We start from the raw sequence: 14,515 nt of genomic DNA on the forward strand, positions 1-14,515 counted from the left end.
ATGGATGTAAACCCATTTTGTGCCCCAAATTTGAGAGAGATAAGCTTTTTGTGCATTTGGAACATTTCTGGGATTTTTTATTTCAGCTCATGAACCATGGGACCAACACTTCACATGTTGCGTTTTATATTTTTGTTTATATATGTTCAGGTTTATTACCCTGGGCCCAGAGGAAGGAATGGGTCATAAAGAGTAAAGATATCAACATACACAAGCATCATTCATCCATAATATTCTTCATGTTATGAGAAACGTACGTTTTGTAATCACACATGAAGAAAGAGGTGTGTTTTGTTTTGGGAAAACCAAGATGGTGGCCGGTCGAGTCAGTCAGTCCTGTGTCTCTGTACAGCTGCTATGCTACGGGATGGGTTGTCTGTAGCGGCGACATATTAAGGGTTACAACACTAGTACTGCACTGTTCTCTACTGAATGGCTGTCGTCTTCTGCACCACTACTCCTAGACATACAGGGATCACTACTACGAAAAAGGAAACCTGTTCATTGAATACCCAGATGTCTAACATGTCGTCATTTTTTTCCCTAAAGAATGCTCTACTGTATTGGGTGTGTACAATACTGTGAATTCCCCTCTTCCCTACTATACCGTGAGTAGTATTTACCGTATTGTCACACCAAAACATGAAGGGATGGTTGTTTATACCAAGTAGCATACGTTTGAACTGAGAGACCCTCGGCACAGACATGTATTTATTGGGAGAGGAAGTCTGTTAACCCTATGTAATCCCTTGTTCAAATGTGTAATCAGCCTTCATACAATGTGTGTGTGTGTGTGTGACACCACAGTGTGTAATGGGATTTCTGAGGGGATGCAGTGTTTTCAGTTTAACTTGGCATGGTGGACAATTTCAGACCATTTTCTCATACATTTTCTTACTTTCTAACTTTTCTATTCGTCCATCTCTGCATTCACTTACCCTCTTGAGAAGCATTTTTTTCAGTCTCCATCTTTGTACTTTCTACCTCTTCTTTTTAGCGTCTTTTAAGGTTTTTCATACTGGGGTTGGTCTGTCAGAAGTCTGAGTTTGTGTACGCACCTCGCTCATACAGAGGTTAGAACTGCTGTTTCTTCCCTTTGTCAAACGTTGCACAGCAAACTGCTGCACAGTGCAAACTACTGTATGCATACAGAGGTCTTTAACGATCCTTTCTCTTGTTTAAATCTTGTTCACTCATGTAATATAGAAATCACAACCTTGTTTTATATGGGAATCTTTTTTTTTTTTGTAAAGCCTTAGTCCTTTCTTTTGATTTGATTTTTGTAGATTCGATCAAAACAAGATGTAAGTTATTTTCTCTCCCCTGTTTTTTAGAAAAAGGTGAGATTGTTAGCTGCACAGAAGGAAAATTAACATGTGTTTTGTGACATTAAAAAGAACTGTTTTGAAAGTCCTGGACCGGAACTTGAGTCCTAAATCTCCCTGGCTGATGTGAAAAATAAACTTATTCGGCCTTGAACATATATATAGATCCTGACCAAATGCAGCTACCCCAAAGCATATTTATTCATACATTTTATATCCAATATTGAGTCTACAGAAATATCGTGCCTATTTCGCTCGAGCTCAATGCCCGTATTGAAGTTGACCACTTTGAGGAGAAACATCCAGGTAGAGATCACAGTGAGCGGCAGCCCTAGTAACTAACTGGTGTGACCTGGAAAAACCTGCCCCGAACCGAGTGAGGCAGAGGACATTCGTTTAGCGGCCTACACTCCTTTTTATAGGAATCAAAGTAAGCCAAGTATTAAACTTTGGGGCTAGGAAAGATTATATTCAATAGGAGAAATCCTAACTGATCTGTCTCCAAGGGCCATGACATGATTGGTGCATCTCAATTGTATTTCCTTGACTCTTGTGTCCTTTCTCCTTGCTTCCTTCTAAAAATTGGAGATGACCCAAGTGAAGGAACCTCTGACTTTGTCCTCCAATGTGCTTTGAGAAGGAGGTGAGAAGAGTACACAAGGAAACAATTGAGATTCACCTGTAAATTGTTATAGGATATATTCGACCCTTTTATGGGGATTTGTGCACAGTTGGTAGGTTTCTGTTAAGCCTAATGCACTTTCCAGTTGAGCAGTCAATGTATATCAGAGTAAAGTGTGTTTTTTGTTGTGTTTGGTAATGTGTCAAGTCTTGTGTTATAACTGAGGTACGAGAAATTGCATTCCACACACTGCTACGCATGCCCAGGGCCACGTTCACTGGGGAAGTTAACAAGCTCGTCACCGTCTGGCCAAATATACCAAATCCGTTACATTGATGAGCCTGGAAGTTTAATTAATTCAGAGTTGTAGCTAGTATTTGGGTCTTAGACCTGATTTTTGGGGCACAGCCTACATGGAATAGGCTTGCATCTGTTAGGTTTGTTAAATTCGGGGAGCATCTACGGGTCAGAGTTAGCTTTGTATGAAACAGACGGTTTAGGGAGGATTACGCATTTGTAGTAGATCTGTTCTGGGACAAACTGCTGTTCTGTGATCGTCCTTCGTAAAGACGAGAACGGGGCAGGATTACACCACGGTCCTGCCCTCGTCGACGAGAGAAAGTAGAGGTGAGTGTCTGGGAACAGGGGGAGGGGAGCGGGTGGAGTGGAGGCGGAGCACCGTTGGGGACTTTGGCGAGTGGAGGGAGGCCATTGATTTTTAGGGTTGGAAAGCAAAGAGTACTTTTGAATGGAGGAAAGACGAATCTGGATCTTAGTTATCCAGAAAGACTGACTGTGTAACCGTTTCCATACGCGGAAACAGAAACCAATCGGGAAACTGTCTGAATATTCCAAACCGCGAGGGACCGTGTAACGCTGTTTAGCCCTTTTGGAAAGGGGGCGAGCAATTGTCCCAAACCCGGCGACGTGTTCTGTCGTTACAAGGGACCACAGAACAAGAGCGCAAGAAATTTGAGCTCCTAAGAACTGAACATTTTGAATTTATATCAGTTGCCCGATAAAGCCTACACTTGGATTATCTTTATGGATTGTATTCTGTGATTTAACGGGATACAAAAGCATTGCGTCTCTGTGGAGAGCTGCCTCGCGCACCCCTCTCGGTGATGAATGACTGTATTCACACGCGCAGCGGGGCTTCCACCAAAGAACAGATGCAGAAACCGAGAATGGATGCGGCTCATGGCTTTTGTATAGCCTGGATGATTTTCAGTTGAATAAATTATATTGTATATGAAGAGGAATCAAGTTACAAACCTTTCCTTCCTGAATGATGTATTTGGAAAAGAAACTGAATTAGGATACATCTCCGCCGCCTGATTTGAGTCACTGTTTAGGGTTTTCTTTGTGTCGAGATTTTTAGGCTACGATTCACGTTCACCCATTTGGGTATCACATTTTGAAAAGAAAGGTAAGCTTTCTGAACAGCTTGGAGTCTTTTTATTTATTCTAAAATAGTTTTCCTTTCTCTGTGGCAGGTTTGTCATTCACAGCCTCTCTATTCAAAGCACTCTGGGACCGTTCATTTCCCCATTCATTTCCTTCGATTGCTTGGCCGATTGTTTATCATTAATGAATAGGTGGCATTGATGGTTAGGATATTTGGTCAATTTATTAGAAAATGTAATTAGAACATTATCCGTTGACATTGGCGCAGTATCTGTAAACCATTATGGCTTGATGATAGCCACTTGCAGTTTAGTCCGATAAATTCAACTCCGATTTGAATCCATTGAGTTTGAGTTTGCATGTCTCTAGGCAACAACATGATGAAGTATCTCACTTGTCACCCAAATTGCACTTTTACGCATGTGTGCCAAATATAGCACAGGTATAAAACTGGCTAATAACAGTTTGTTGATGAATGTGAGCATGCTGACGGTTTTTCGTCCAGACTATAAACAAATCCCCTAAAAATCTGTATTGGCAACCCACATATCCGTGCTGCTGCATGGGCGTGAGACGTTTTACATTGTTTCAAGTCGGCTCGCACAAACACACCTTCACCGACAAACGTAGCAAATATTTTGCGGGAAAAAGGCTATTCTGACCCATTTTTAAACATATCTGCGCGTTTGAGTTGCATGCGTCTCGTTGTTTTAATGAGACCGGTTCGTAATGGATAGGCCCCATGAAGCCTGTGGCTCGATTAGTTGAGTTACACTGGGCTGAGGCGCCGCCACGCTCTAGCGACTTGCTGCGCCTCCGAGGCTTTCATCGAGGCCTGTGGAAGGAAGGAGAGCCCCCGGCATTTCGACAGCAGTGCCACTAGGGGCTATAACTTTCACAGCCTATTATGAAGTCGCAGGTGCCTTTTGAGGTTCCAGATGGAATACCCAGAACATTTGTGTGTTGCCTAAATTGGAGTCCTACAGTTAAATGGTTGCAGTGGACTGCAATGGAATTAAAGGAACACACATTTATTCTACCACACACACTAGTCCCACAAACTAGGGGTTTACAGTGCCTTCCACAGTAATCACTCCCCTTGACTTACTCTACATTTTGTTGTGATGCAGCCTGAATTCAACAATTTACTACATCTTTTTTTTCTCACCCATCTAAACACAATGACTAAGTGAAAACATTTTTAGAATTTTTTGCAAATGTATTGCAAAATAAATATGTAATTTACATAAGCATTCAAACCCATGTTAGAATCACATTTGCCAGCTTTTGCAGTGGTGAGAATTTTTGGGTAAGTCCACACCTGGATTTTGCAACATTTGTACAGTCTGAAAAATGTATTCAAGCTCTGTCAAATTGGTTGTTGATCATTTGGTTGTTGATCATTGCCAAAAAGTCAAAACTATAAACAGGCCACTCGGGAACATTCAATGTTGGCTAGGTAAGCAACTCCAATGGATATTTGGCCATGTGTTTTAGGTTATTGTCCTGCTGAAAGGGGGATTTGTCTCCGAAAGTTTGTTGGAAAGCAGACTGATCCAGGTTTTCCTCTAGGATTTTGCTACAGTCTATTCCGTTTCTTTTTATCCTGAAAACACTTCCAGGTTCTTGCAGATGACAAACATGCCCATAACATGATGCAGCCATCACCATGCTTGAAAATATGAAGAGTGGTACTCATTGATGTGTTGTGTTGGATTTGCACAAACATAACACTTTGTTGTGAGGACAAAAAAATGTATGGAGTAAAAAGTACATTTTCTTTAGGAATGTAGTAAAAGTTGTCAAAAATATAAATGGTAAAGTACAGATATCCCAAAAAACTAAAGTACTGCTTAAGTAAAGTATTTTTACTAAAGTACTTTACACCACTGCCTGGTTCAGTTTATCAACCAGCTAATTATTAGAATCAGGTGTGCTAGATTAGGGTTGGAGAGAGAATCTACAGGACTGTTGCTCTCCAGTAACAGGGTTGAGCCCTGCTCTACAGGCTTCCTTCTTTTCACTCTGTCATTTAGGTTAGTATTGTGGAGTATCGACAATATTGTTGATCCACCCTCAGTTTTCTCCTATTACGGCCATTAAATTCTCTGTTTTTAAAGTCCTCACTGACCTCATGGTGAAATCCCTGCGCGGTTTCCTTCCTCTGCGACAACTGAGTTAGGAAGGACGCCTGTATTTCTGTACTGACTGGGTGTATTGCTAAATTATCCAAAGGGTAATTAATAACTTCACCATGCTTAATGGGATATTCATCTACCAATAGGTGCCCTTTTTTGTGTGGTATTGGAAAACATCCCTGGTCTTTGTGGTTGAATCTGTGTTTGAAATGTACTCCTCGACTCCGGGACCTTACTTGTGAGTGTGGGGTACAAAGATGAGGGAGTCATTTAAAAGGAATGTTAAACACAATTATTACACACAGTGAGTCCATTCAACTTATTGTGTGGCTTGTTAAGCAAATTTGTGTGCATTTTCTTAATACTAACAGTGGGATGTAAATAGAAATGAAATATATCCGTGTCTGAAACATTAAGTTCTAAGTGTGTGTGTGTGTGTGGGGGGGGTTGTCTCAGGTTAACTGGTAGAGAATAAATGGAGAATAATAGGTCATGTAATATCCCCACTAAGCTATACAACACACACTCATGACCACACCTCCACACATCAACCACAATAGTGCCCTGCTGCTTGTGAAACAATGCCAGCTACTGTAATTACTGTGTGTGTGAAAGAGAGGACAGATTTGAAAAAGGCTTATTTGCCTTTTGCAAATCTGAGTTGGATGAGTCATTGAATAAACCAAGCTGAAGGGAGTCAAACTACTTTTAGCAGTGATTCACATAGAAAATAAAGTCAAGAAAGAAGACAGGATGGTGGGAGAGCGGTGCAGAGGCAAGAGACGATAGTCCGAGCTGACAGTGGACGACATCTTAACATGACTTCTTACCATATCTATGGTCCAGTACAGAGGGTGAACTCCGATTGAACCCACACTGTAAACCCCAATGTGATACCATTACTCAAAACTTTTGAGGAAACCCGTTGCACTTCATATATCTGAGTACAGCTGCTTATTTTTTTTTAGTAATCATTACTCAAACTGATTTGTTAGTGATAGAGACATGGTTGTTGAATGTATTTATTTTCAGTTCTGTGCCCTTCACAAAGTGAGGTCCTAGGGGAATGTTATCTTTATAATTAAACTCTTTATGACAATACATTACATATCTTGTACGGCCTTATTTTGAAGCCTAGCTTTACCCTAATACAGTGGCCTGAAACTCGTGGTTTACAGGCCACATCAGCCCTGCAAGTAGGGTTGCAAAATTCCTGGAATTTAACCAAAATTCCCAGATTTGTGGAAAACCTTTGAAAATCTACCCACATTTTGCAACCTTATCTGCAAGTTGCATTATGTGGACTTGCCAAGTGATGTGTAATTCCTATTGGAATCCAGCCAGAGTTAAGATTTCCAACAATTTACATTTTTATTCACCCGCAACCTGCATTCATAATGTCTTCCAGCGTTAGGAACAGTGTGAGGAGAATACCTAAGCCATTTTAAACTGGAATGACCATTCCAGTAAGTGGTGCTAAAAATCGAAATAAATGATTGGATTATTTTATAAACATTTATTTATCTTTGTGTAGCATACAATTAATCAGTTAATCACCCAATGTACATTCAAAAACACTTATAAACAGTTCCAAAAAATCTACCTTGGGATAAAAATGATTTGTTATAGTAACTTTAAAAAAATAGAGTTGATGTGACTTCTCATTTAGTTTTGAGTCAGTACCACAACCATTTTAAGTAATAATGACTTTTAATTATTAGAAGTATTTGAGTTAAAAATGCCTTAGGTTTTCATCAGCAATGAGGATATTTGCCAATAGTTTTATCTTGGTCAGTGCTATACAGGATACTTGGGACATCCTTAACCCTAACCATAATCCTTACCTTAACCAGTTTAAATGGCGTAGGGACGTCCCAAGGATTGCGGCTAGCACAGACTGTTTTAAATTGAGTTTAAAGGAGGATAGCCGACATTGCTATTAGCTTACTCTCTCTAACAGAGTTAATAACCAAAAAGTAGTTCTTGACATCGTTACCTCCTGTTTTCTATATAGCTGTCCTGATGAATTTGATGAGACCTTTACTTCCGTGAGCTACTCAGGCTCTCTCAAAAGAGGCCTATTCCCCAGTAAACGTTAAATGGCCATATATATTTTTTCTGTCGGTTTCATTCTTATTCAGCTATTTCATTCATTGTTAAGGCACCTGGGAAAACAGTTGGTGTTTCTGCAAATGTCCTCATTTTGTTGTCATCGTTCTTTAAATGATTTAGCCTTCTCGGCCTCTAGAAGCCATGTATAGAATTCTAGCTAATGTCATTGGCATTTGTATGAATAGAGAGGGTGTGTGTGTGTGTGTGTGTGTGTGTGTGTGTGTGTGTGTGTGTGTGTGTGTGTGTGTTAACCAAGAAGCTCCTGTCTTATTCTCACGTGAAACCTATTGTGAGGGCCCAAAAAGGGTTGAGGAGTGAATTGGAGCGAGAGACGAGGGAGAGCGACAGAAATAGTTTTTCATTCACTACACATTATCACATTAAGAATCAATGCCTCTCTCATTGGAGGTAGCAGTGCTAGTCCAGCTGAAATTGCATTGGGTTCTTTGCAACATATTACCTGATGTAAACACATACTGGCAAAATCAGGATGGAGTAGTTCAGAACCCGAATGTCTTTCTAGACACAAGTGGGAGAGAAGGTGGGGAGTTGGTCAGGCCACCATGGTAACACCCCCCAATCCCCTCTCACCCATCGCCTCTTATTCATCCCCATAGTAATAGCCAAGCTCTGTTGCCCTGGAGACCACAGGGGATGGCAGGGAATGCAGTGTGTGTGTGTGCGCGCACACAATCGGGAATATGAAAAGGCATTGGCAAGCTCCTGTCAACTTGGTGAAATGCATTTTGTTGCTGGAAAATACACACTATTTAACATCTGAACTTACGTATGAGGAGTGAAATTGGGCTTCTACCCCAGGAGAGTATAAACGAGGTTAATAACCTCTGAAGTTATACCACAACTTCATTGTGAGGCTTCTTCAGCTGCTATAACCCATCTCCCAAATATGGAAAATCCTTCCGTTTAATGTGTTTGTGTCTTGTGAGAGCAACCTAAAATGGGCTGTGAAATAATCGTCATTTTATCAAATGAACGCAAACTGCCAACTCACTGAGTTCCTTCATATCCCAGACAGAGTGACGAGGCAATGCAAGCAAATTAAAATAGTTTTTTCCCACATTGCTGTTTAGTCGTATATAAAAGCTATCCCTTTGAGCTCTTATTTTTTCCACAACGTGCCCTTTAGTCCTGTTGTGACCACTTGTCTGTCTGATAGGACTAATTACATGCTAATAGTGTGACGGACATGTTAATAACACATTAATAAACCAGTTTTCTATCTCCTCATTCGCCCACCACCCCTCTCCCCCCCCCGTCAGGTCTGTCCCCCCCCCCCCCCCTCTCCTCCGGCCTCCAAGATAGATTCCTTCAGGAGTAAGGTTGAGCTCCTCCGCCTGCCTCTGGCCCTCTCATCCAAGTCCATCAGCCACCGCAAGAGTCAGCTGGGCGGAGCCGGGCAGCACGGCACGGGGGGAGGAGAGGTGCCCACAGGGGCAAACCCCGCCCACCGGCCTCTGACATGGACAACGAGTCGCAGTACTCGGGCTACTCCTACAAGTCCTCACACTCCCGCAACTCTAGGAAGCACAGGTGGGTAAACACGTGTACGACATAGATACTTATACTGTACATGTACTCACACTCATTCTCTTGTTTCTACACTCTCACTTGCGTGAACATGCATGTCAGGGAAGCTGTGTATAACTTTGTTTACCTGGTTTGGTTAACCTCCCCCAAAAATAGAAAACCATGACAGTTACGGTTAACCCTCTTAGTTTCTGTCTCTGTGTGTGATGTTCAGGGATAGGCGGGACAGGCACCGCTCCAAGAGCAGAGACGGCAGTAGTCGTGGAGACAAGTCGGTCACCATCCATGCCCCTGGAGAGCCTCTACTGGACACCGAGTCCACCCGCGGAGACGATCGGGTCAGAGTTCACTTCTTTCCTACAGTACATCTCCTCTCACTTCCACACCCTGAACTTTGATTGGGGGTCAATACCTGGCTTTAGTTTCTCTCTGTCTACTCTGTCTCTTATCACTCATCCTCTTGTCTTCTCCCATTTGTTCAGGTAATATTGCCTCTTCCCTGTCACACCTCCCAACATATGCTCAAAGAAATCTCCCCCCCCCCCTCTCCCTACTCCAGGATGATAACTGGGGTGAGACGACCACCGTGCAGACTGGCACGTCAGAACACAGCGTCTCCAACGAGGACCTGACGCGCGTCTCCAAGGAGCTCGAGGAGTCCTCCCCGCTGGAATGCCGGCGTTTCTTGGGCCCAGGATTGGGCGCCGTCCTTGGCCTCTTCGCCCTGGTCACCCCCCTGGCTTTCCTGGCTCTGCCGCAGCTGCTGTGGCGCGAGGCCCTGGAGCCCTGCGGCACACCCTGCGAGGGTCTCTACGTCTCCCTGGCCTTTAAGCTCCTGGTCCTCCTCATCTCTACCTGGGCTCTGTTCCTGCGCCCGCCGCGCGCTACCTTGCCTCGCTTCTACGTCTTCCGCTGCCTGCTGCTGGCGCTCGTCTTCCTGTTCGTGGCGTCCTACTGGCTGTTCTACGGCGTGCGCGTGCTGGAGCCCCGGGAGAGGGACTACAGGGGCATCGTGGGGTACGCGGCGTCGCTGGTGGACGCGCTGCTCTTCATCCAGTACCTGGCCCTGGTGCTGCTGGAGGTCAGACACCTGCAGCCTGCCTTCTGCCTCAAGGTGGTGCGCACCACAGACGGGGAAAGTCGCTTCTACAACGTGGGACATCTCAGGTGGGTCTTGGAGACGTGTGTTTGTAGTTTACATGCTGTTTTGCATAGAGATTTGGGAGTGGGTTTCTATTGTGTGGGGTTCTGTGTAATGGTTGTTTAGTTTGTTTGCATTTTTAGTAACCTAGTACTCTGATTTCAGAGACTTATGATATCATTGTGGTTGGCCTGCAAATCTGTCAGTCGGAGATTAACCGAAACCCGCATTACCCCATCAGTCAGTTTGTTTGGGCTATTTGCATACAAATCTCTTCATTTCTTTGTTTGAATCCCCATTAGCTTTTGCAGAGGCAGCTGCTACTCTTCCTGGGATCCACACAAGACACAAAACATGACAAGTAACACAACACTGGTACACTGATAGACAAGGACACTCACCCAAATGTAAAATACAAACATAATAATAATAATAATAATACGAAGAAAAAAAAAGTGTGTGTCTGAGTATGTTTATTCTCCCTCAAAATGTTTTGGTTGCACCAGGCTATTTGGTTAGCAGTCATGCGTATGATCAAATGGGAGCGGTTGTGTCTGCTCCGCTAGTCATCTGGTTCCCACCTTAGTGTGTTTGAAGCAGCAAGGCCTGGGTTGCAACTATACCCCACCCAGCTGATCATCTAAAATAGCTGCAGGACCACCTCGGGTTAAGTGCCTTGCTCAAGGGCACATCGCCAGAGTTAATATGCTGCCAAAGGAATAATGATGATGCTGCTACTGATGATGATTAGGACATATTCCATAGTAATGACATACCTCCCTTGTTGTTCTCCAGTATTCAGAGGGCAGCAGTGTGGGTGCTGGACCGGTACTACAGTGATTTCCCAGTCTATAACCCTGCCCTCCTCAACCTGCCCAAGTCCATCCTCTCTAAGAAGAGTTCTGGCTTCAAAGTCTACACTCTGGGTGAAGGTAAGTCTCGAATGCTATCCTTTCCGTCTCTCATCGTCTCGCCCCTCTTTTCCCTCAGTCATTTTCTCACCTCTTCGCCTCTTGTCTTCTATGTGTTTTTTTTTTTTTGTTGCAAAGAAATTGTAACATTAGATGTTTGTTGATCCTTTTTCTTTATTGTGATTTTTCTTCCAGAGAACAACACTAACAACTCTACGGGTCAGTCCAGAGCGATGATCGCTGCGGCCGCCCGCAGGAGAGACAACTCCCACAACGAGTATTACTACGAGGAGGCAGAGATGGACCGCAGGGTCCGCAAGCGCAAGGCCAGGTGAGGAGGGGAGACACGCTGGGCTGGGTAGATCTTTAAAGAAAGAACATTTCAATCCATTTGTTGTAGAAAAACTGCTTTTGTGAAAAGTGCATTTTTTTTGTGTCATTTGGTGAGTTAAACAGTTCAAGACTAATCAAGGGAACATCACAGATTTTTCAAACCCCAAAAATAGTAGATTTAAATATATATATTTTTGAATTTTTCCTATTCTTCTTTTTTTTACATTACAATACAAAAACAAACGTATACATACGAACACCAACTTACAGACGCATCCAAACAATGTCTACATTTCATCCGCCTAGACCTGCCTGCTCATATCCCCATCCCTATTTCCTGCATTATTGTTTGCCACTTGGCCTTAAATGGTACCAATTTGTTTTTCTCCGTCGCCTGTGCTATTTCAATAAGGTGGACGTTATTTTAGCTCCTCTCAGTTTAGCGCTTGCAATACAAATGCTAGCCTGAAATGACACCTGCGCACTCATTACGCATGCCCTTTTCTCCTCCCAGGCTGGTGGTGGCGGTAGAGGAAGCCTTCACCCACATCAAGCGCCTCCAGGACGACGAGCCAGCCGCGTCATCCCCCAAACACCCCCGTGAGGTGATGGACCCCCGCGAGGCAGCTCAGGCCATCTTCGCCCCTATGGCCCGGGCCATGCAGAAGTACCTGAGGACCACGCGCCAGCAGCCCTATCACAGCATGGAGAGCATTATCAACCATCTGCAGTTCTGTATCACGCACAACATGACCCCCAAGGTGAGCCACCATTCCCTTAACATGATCACTACGCCCTCACAACATAATCACTACGCCCTCACAACATGACCCCTACGCCCTCACAACATGACCCCTAAGATGCCTATCAAACAGTAAGCTGTACACTCTTGATGTGACACCTATACCCTTTACATATGACCACTCCACTCTTAAATAGGACCCGTATACCCCAAATAACAGCCCATATAAGACACTATTCTTGACCGTAAAGGGATTGATATAAGCATGTTTCCCCTGAGGAATAATATCTAGCCTACTTTACATTCCACGGAGAGAAATTGCACACTACAAACATTTAACTCCGAGCGGTTGCCCCACTTTCGATATGACGTCCCACCCTGGCTGGCTGTCTGCTTCTTCTCTGTGTGTTTCTCTCAGGCCTTCCTGGAGCGCTACCTTTCTCCAGGCCCCACGCTGCAGTACCAGCGGGAGAACGGTATGGGTCGCCAGTGGACTCTAGTGAGCGAGGAGCCGGTGACATCAGCCCTGAGTCGGGGTCTAGTCTTCTCCCTGCGACGTCTCGACTTCTCCCTGGTTGTCACGGTGACGCCCCTCCCCTTCCTCCACCTGGGGGAGGAGTTTATCGACCCCAAGAGCCACAAGTTTGTCATGAGGCTGCAGTCGGAAACCTCTGTGTAGAGGGAGAGAAAGTAGTGGATAGGGGGGGGGGTGCGAGAGAGGAAGAGGGAACCTATGCTTCAACTTTTCTCAAAGCCCATCTCTCTCAGTATTGACCTCCGTGTGAAAAAGGGAGAGAAGACGGCTGTCTCTTTTTTTGCACAAAGCAGTGGAAATGTGGCGTCTGCTACCAAGGGCTGGAGGAGAGACCTCTGTGGCTATCCCGTTTTATTAACTGTGTGTGAATGTCTTTGTGTGTGTTACTGTGTTAGTCATTGTGACTTGTATGTTTCTCATTCCTTGACAGTAACTGGACCGCATTATTTGAAGTTGACATTACTACATTACTAACCAATGAACTGATAAAATATTAAAGATAAATGTGAATAGGAAGACTTGATTAAAAAAATTTTTTTTTAAGAACTAGGAAAGTTATGTGCTTGCACAAGTTGCAAATTAGCTACGACGTCAACCAATCAGGTGATTGGAATCACTGAATCGACAAATAAACTGACTGCTTCCTGACAGTGGAACCATTTTCATTGGACAAAATCTGACCCTGGTCCAAAGGAAGTGGGTTGTTCTAGGGACAGCTGATGAATGTTTAGTTGAAACACTGACCAGCTGATTTTCATAAGAAATGAAACGTTTAGGATATTTTTTGTGACGTTAATTAATGGATGTTATGTTGGGGACTTTTGATGTGTTTTCCAGTGTTGGTTTTATAATGAAGAAGACGGAACAGATACAAAAAACAGACTGAACCTACTGTCGTCATGATATGAGAGGTTATTTTTGTTTTTCATGACAAATAAAAGTCCATATCAGATATAGGGCTGAGTCCCAATAGTATCTAATTTCTCCTGAATTGTGGACTCATTTACTACTTCCCATCAAAAGCATTGCCTTGGTGGAGGCCAGGCCTAGTGGGAGTTTCCACCATATTACTTATACCAGTCATCAAGTCAGTGAAGAAGTCATTTTTTTGGAAGAAAGAGAGACACATCCATAGTCATGTGTACAACATGACCACTGTACTGTTCTGAACATTTGACCATGCCTAAACACACAAACCAACACATTTGTTTTTTTATTAAGCTGTACTTGCGTGCAGTTTAAGATATTATTTGTTCGATTCAAGGCTCTGAGGTGAACATCAGCAACAGTCCTTATGGGTCCAGCACAAACAACGGTTCTTGGGCTCTTTGGCAGCTTAGAGCTGCTGTAGTCTGTCTCCTATTGTTGTATATAAATGGTTTTATCTTTTTATATGTGTACCATATGTTTGAGACAATGGTAGGTTTTTTTTTTTTTTCTACATAAGAACTGCATTTTATTTGATATTTTTTAGTATCACTTGATGTGAATGTTTTTCATATTTCATAATTTTAGGACTAAATTGTTACGGCCTTCTAAATAAATTATCTCTCGTGATATGATGCTATGTGCCCCTCCCACACCGGTCTCTCTGTCTCATATTTAAATGTATAGTAGTATTGGAACGAAAATTGAAAATTAATAGATTTGTCAGAGAATGTACAATTCAAAGGAATAGTGTGGAATAACCTTTTATACTTG

The 14,515-nt window shown here is 43.2% G+C and overlaps 1 protein-coding gene across 2 annotated transcripts; it reads left to right on the forward strand.

Annotated features, from left to right (window-relative positions):
* The first annotated feature begins 2,356 nt into the window (after positions 1-2,356).
* LOC124013747 (vang-like protein 2) lies at positions 2,357-14,394 on the forward strand. 2 transcript variants are annotated; one of them, XM_046328238.1, is made up of 8 exons: positions 2,357-2,574; positions 8,885-9,155; positions 9,367-9,490; positions 9,712-10,319; positions 11,089-11,225; positions 11,400-11,535; positions 12,052-12,298; positions 12,698-14,394. In XM_046328238.1, the coding sequence occupies exons 2-8, from the start codon at positions 9,085-9,087 to the stop codon at positions 12,956-12,958; spliced, it is 1,584 nt and encodes a 527-aa protein (XP_046184194.1). In that variant the 5' UTR covers positions 2,357-2,574; positions 8,885-9,084; the 3' UTR covers positions 12,959-14,394. The 2 variants fall into 2 exon arrangements, with proteins under 2 accessions (XP_046184194.1, XP_046184193.1); XM_046328237.1 differs by lacking the exon at positions 2,357-2,574 and adding an exon at positions 2,638-3,376.
* The last annotated feature ends 121 nt before the right edge of the window (positions 14,395-14,515 follow it).

Source organism: Oncorhynchus gorbuscha, linkage group LG25 (assembly GCF_021184085.1).
Source record: "Oncorhynchus gorbuscha isolate QuinsamMale2020 ecotype Even-year linkage group LG25, OgorEven_v1.0, whole genome shotgun sequence".
Lineage (NCBI taxonomy): Eukaryota > Metazoa > Chordata > Actinopteri > Salmoniformes > Salmonidae > Oncorhynchus > Oncorhynchus gorbuscha.

Bases quoted from the DNA above. Each gene is read 5' to 3' on its own strand.
- LOC124013747 (XM_046328238.1), top strand. From the start codon at position 9,085: ATGGACAACGAGTCGCAGTACTCGGGCTACTCCTACAAGTCCTCACAC. The intron at 9,491-9,711 runs GTCAGAGTTCAC...TCCCTACTCCAG, and splicing joins CCACCCGCGGAGACGATCGG to GATGATAACTGGGGTGAGAC. The intron at 11,536-12,051 runs GTGAGGAGGGGA...TTCTCCTCCCAG, and splicing joins GTCCGCAAGCGCAAGGCCAG to GCTGGTGGTGGCGGTAGAGG.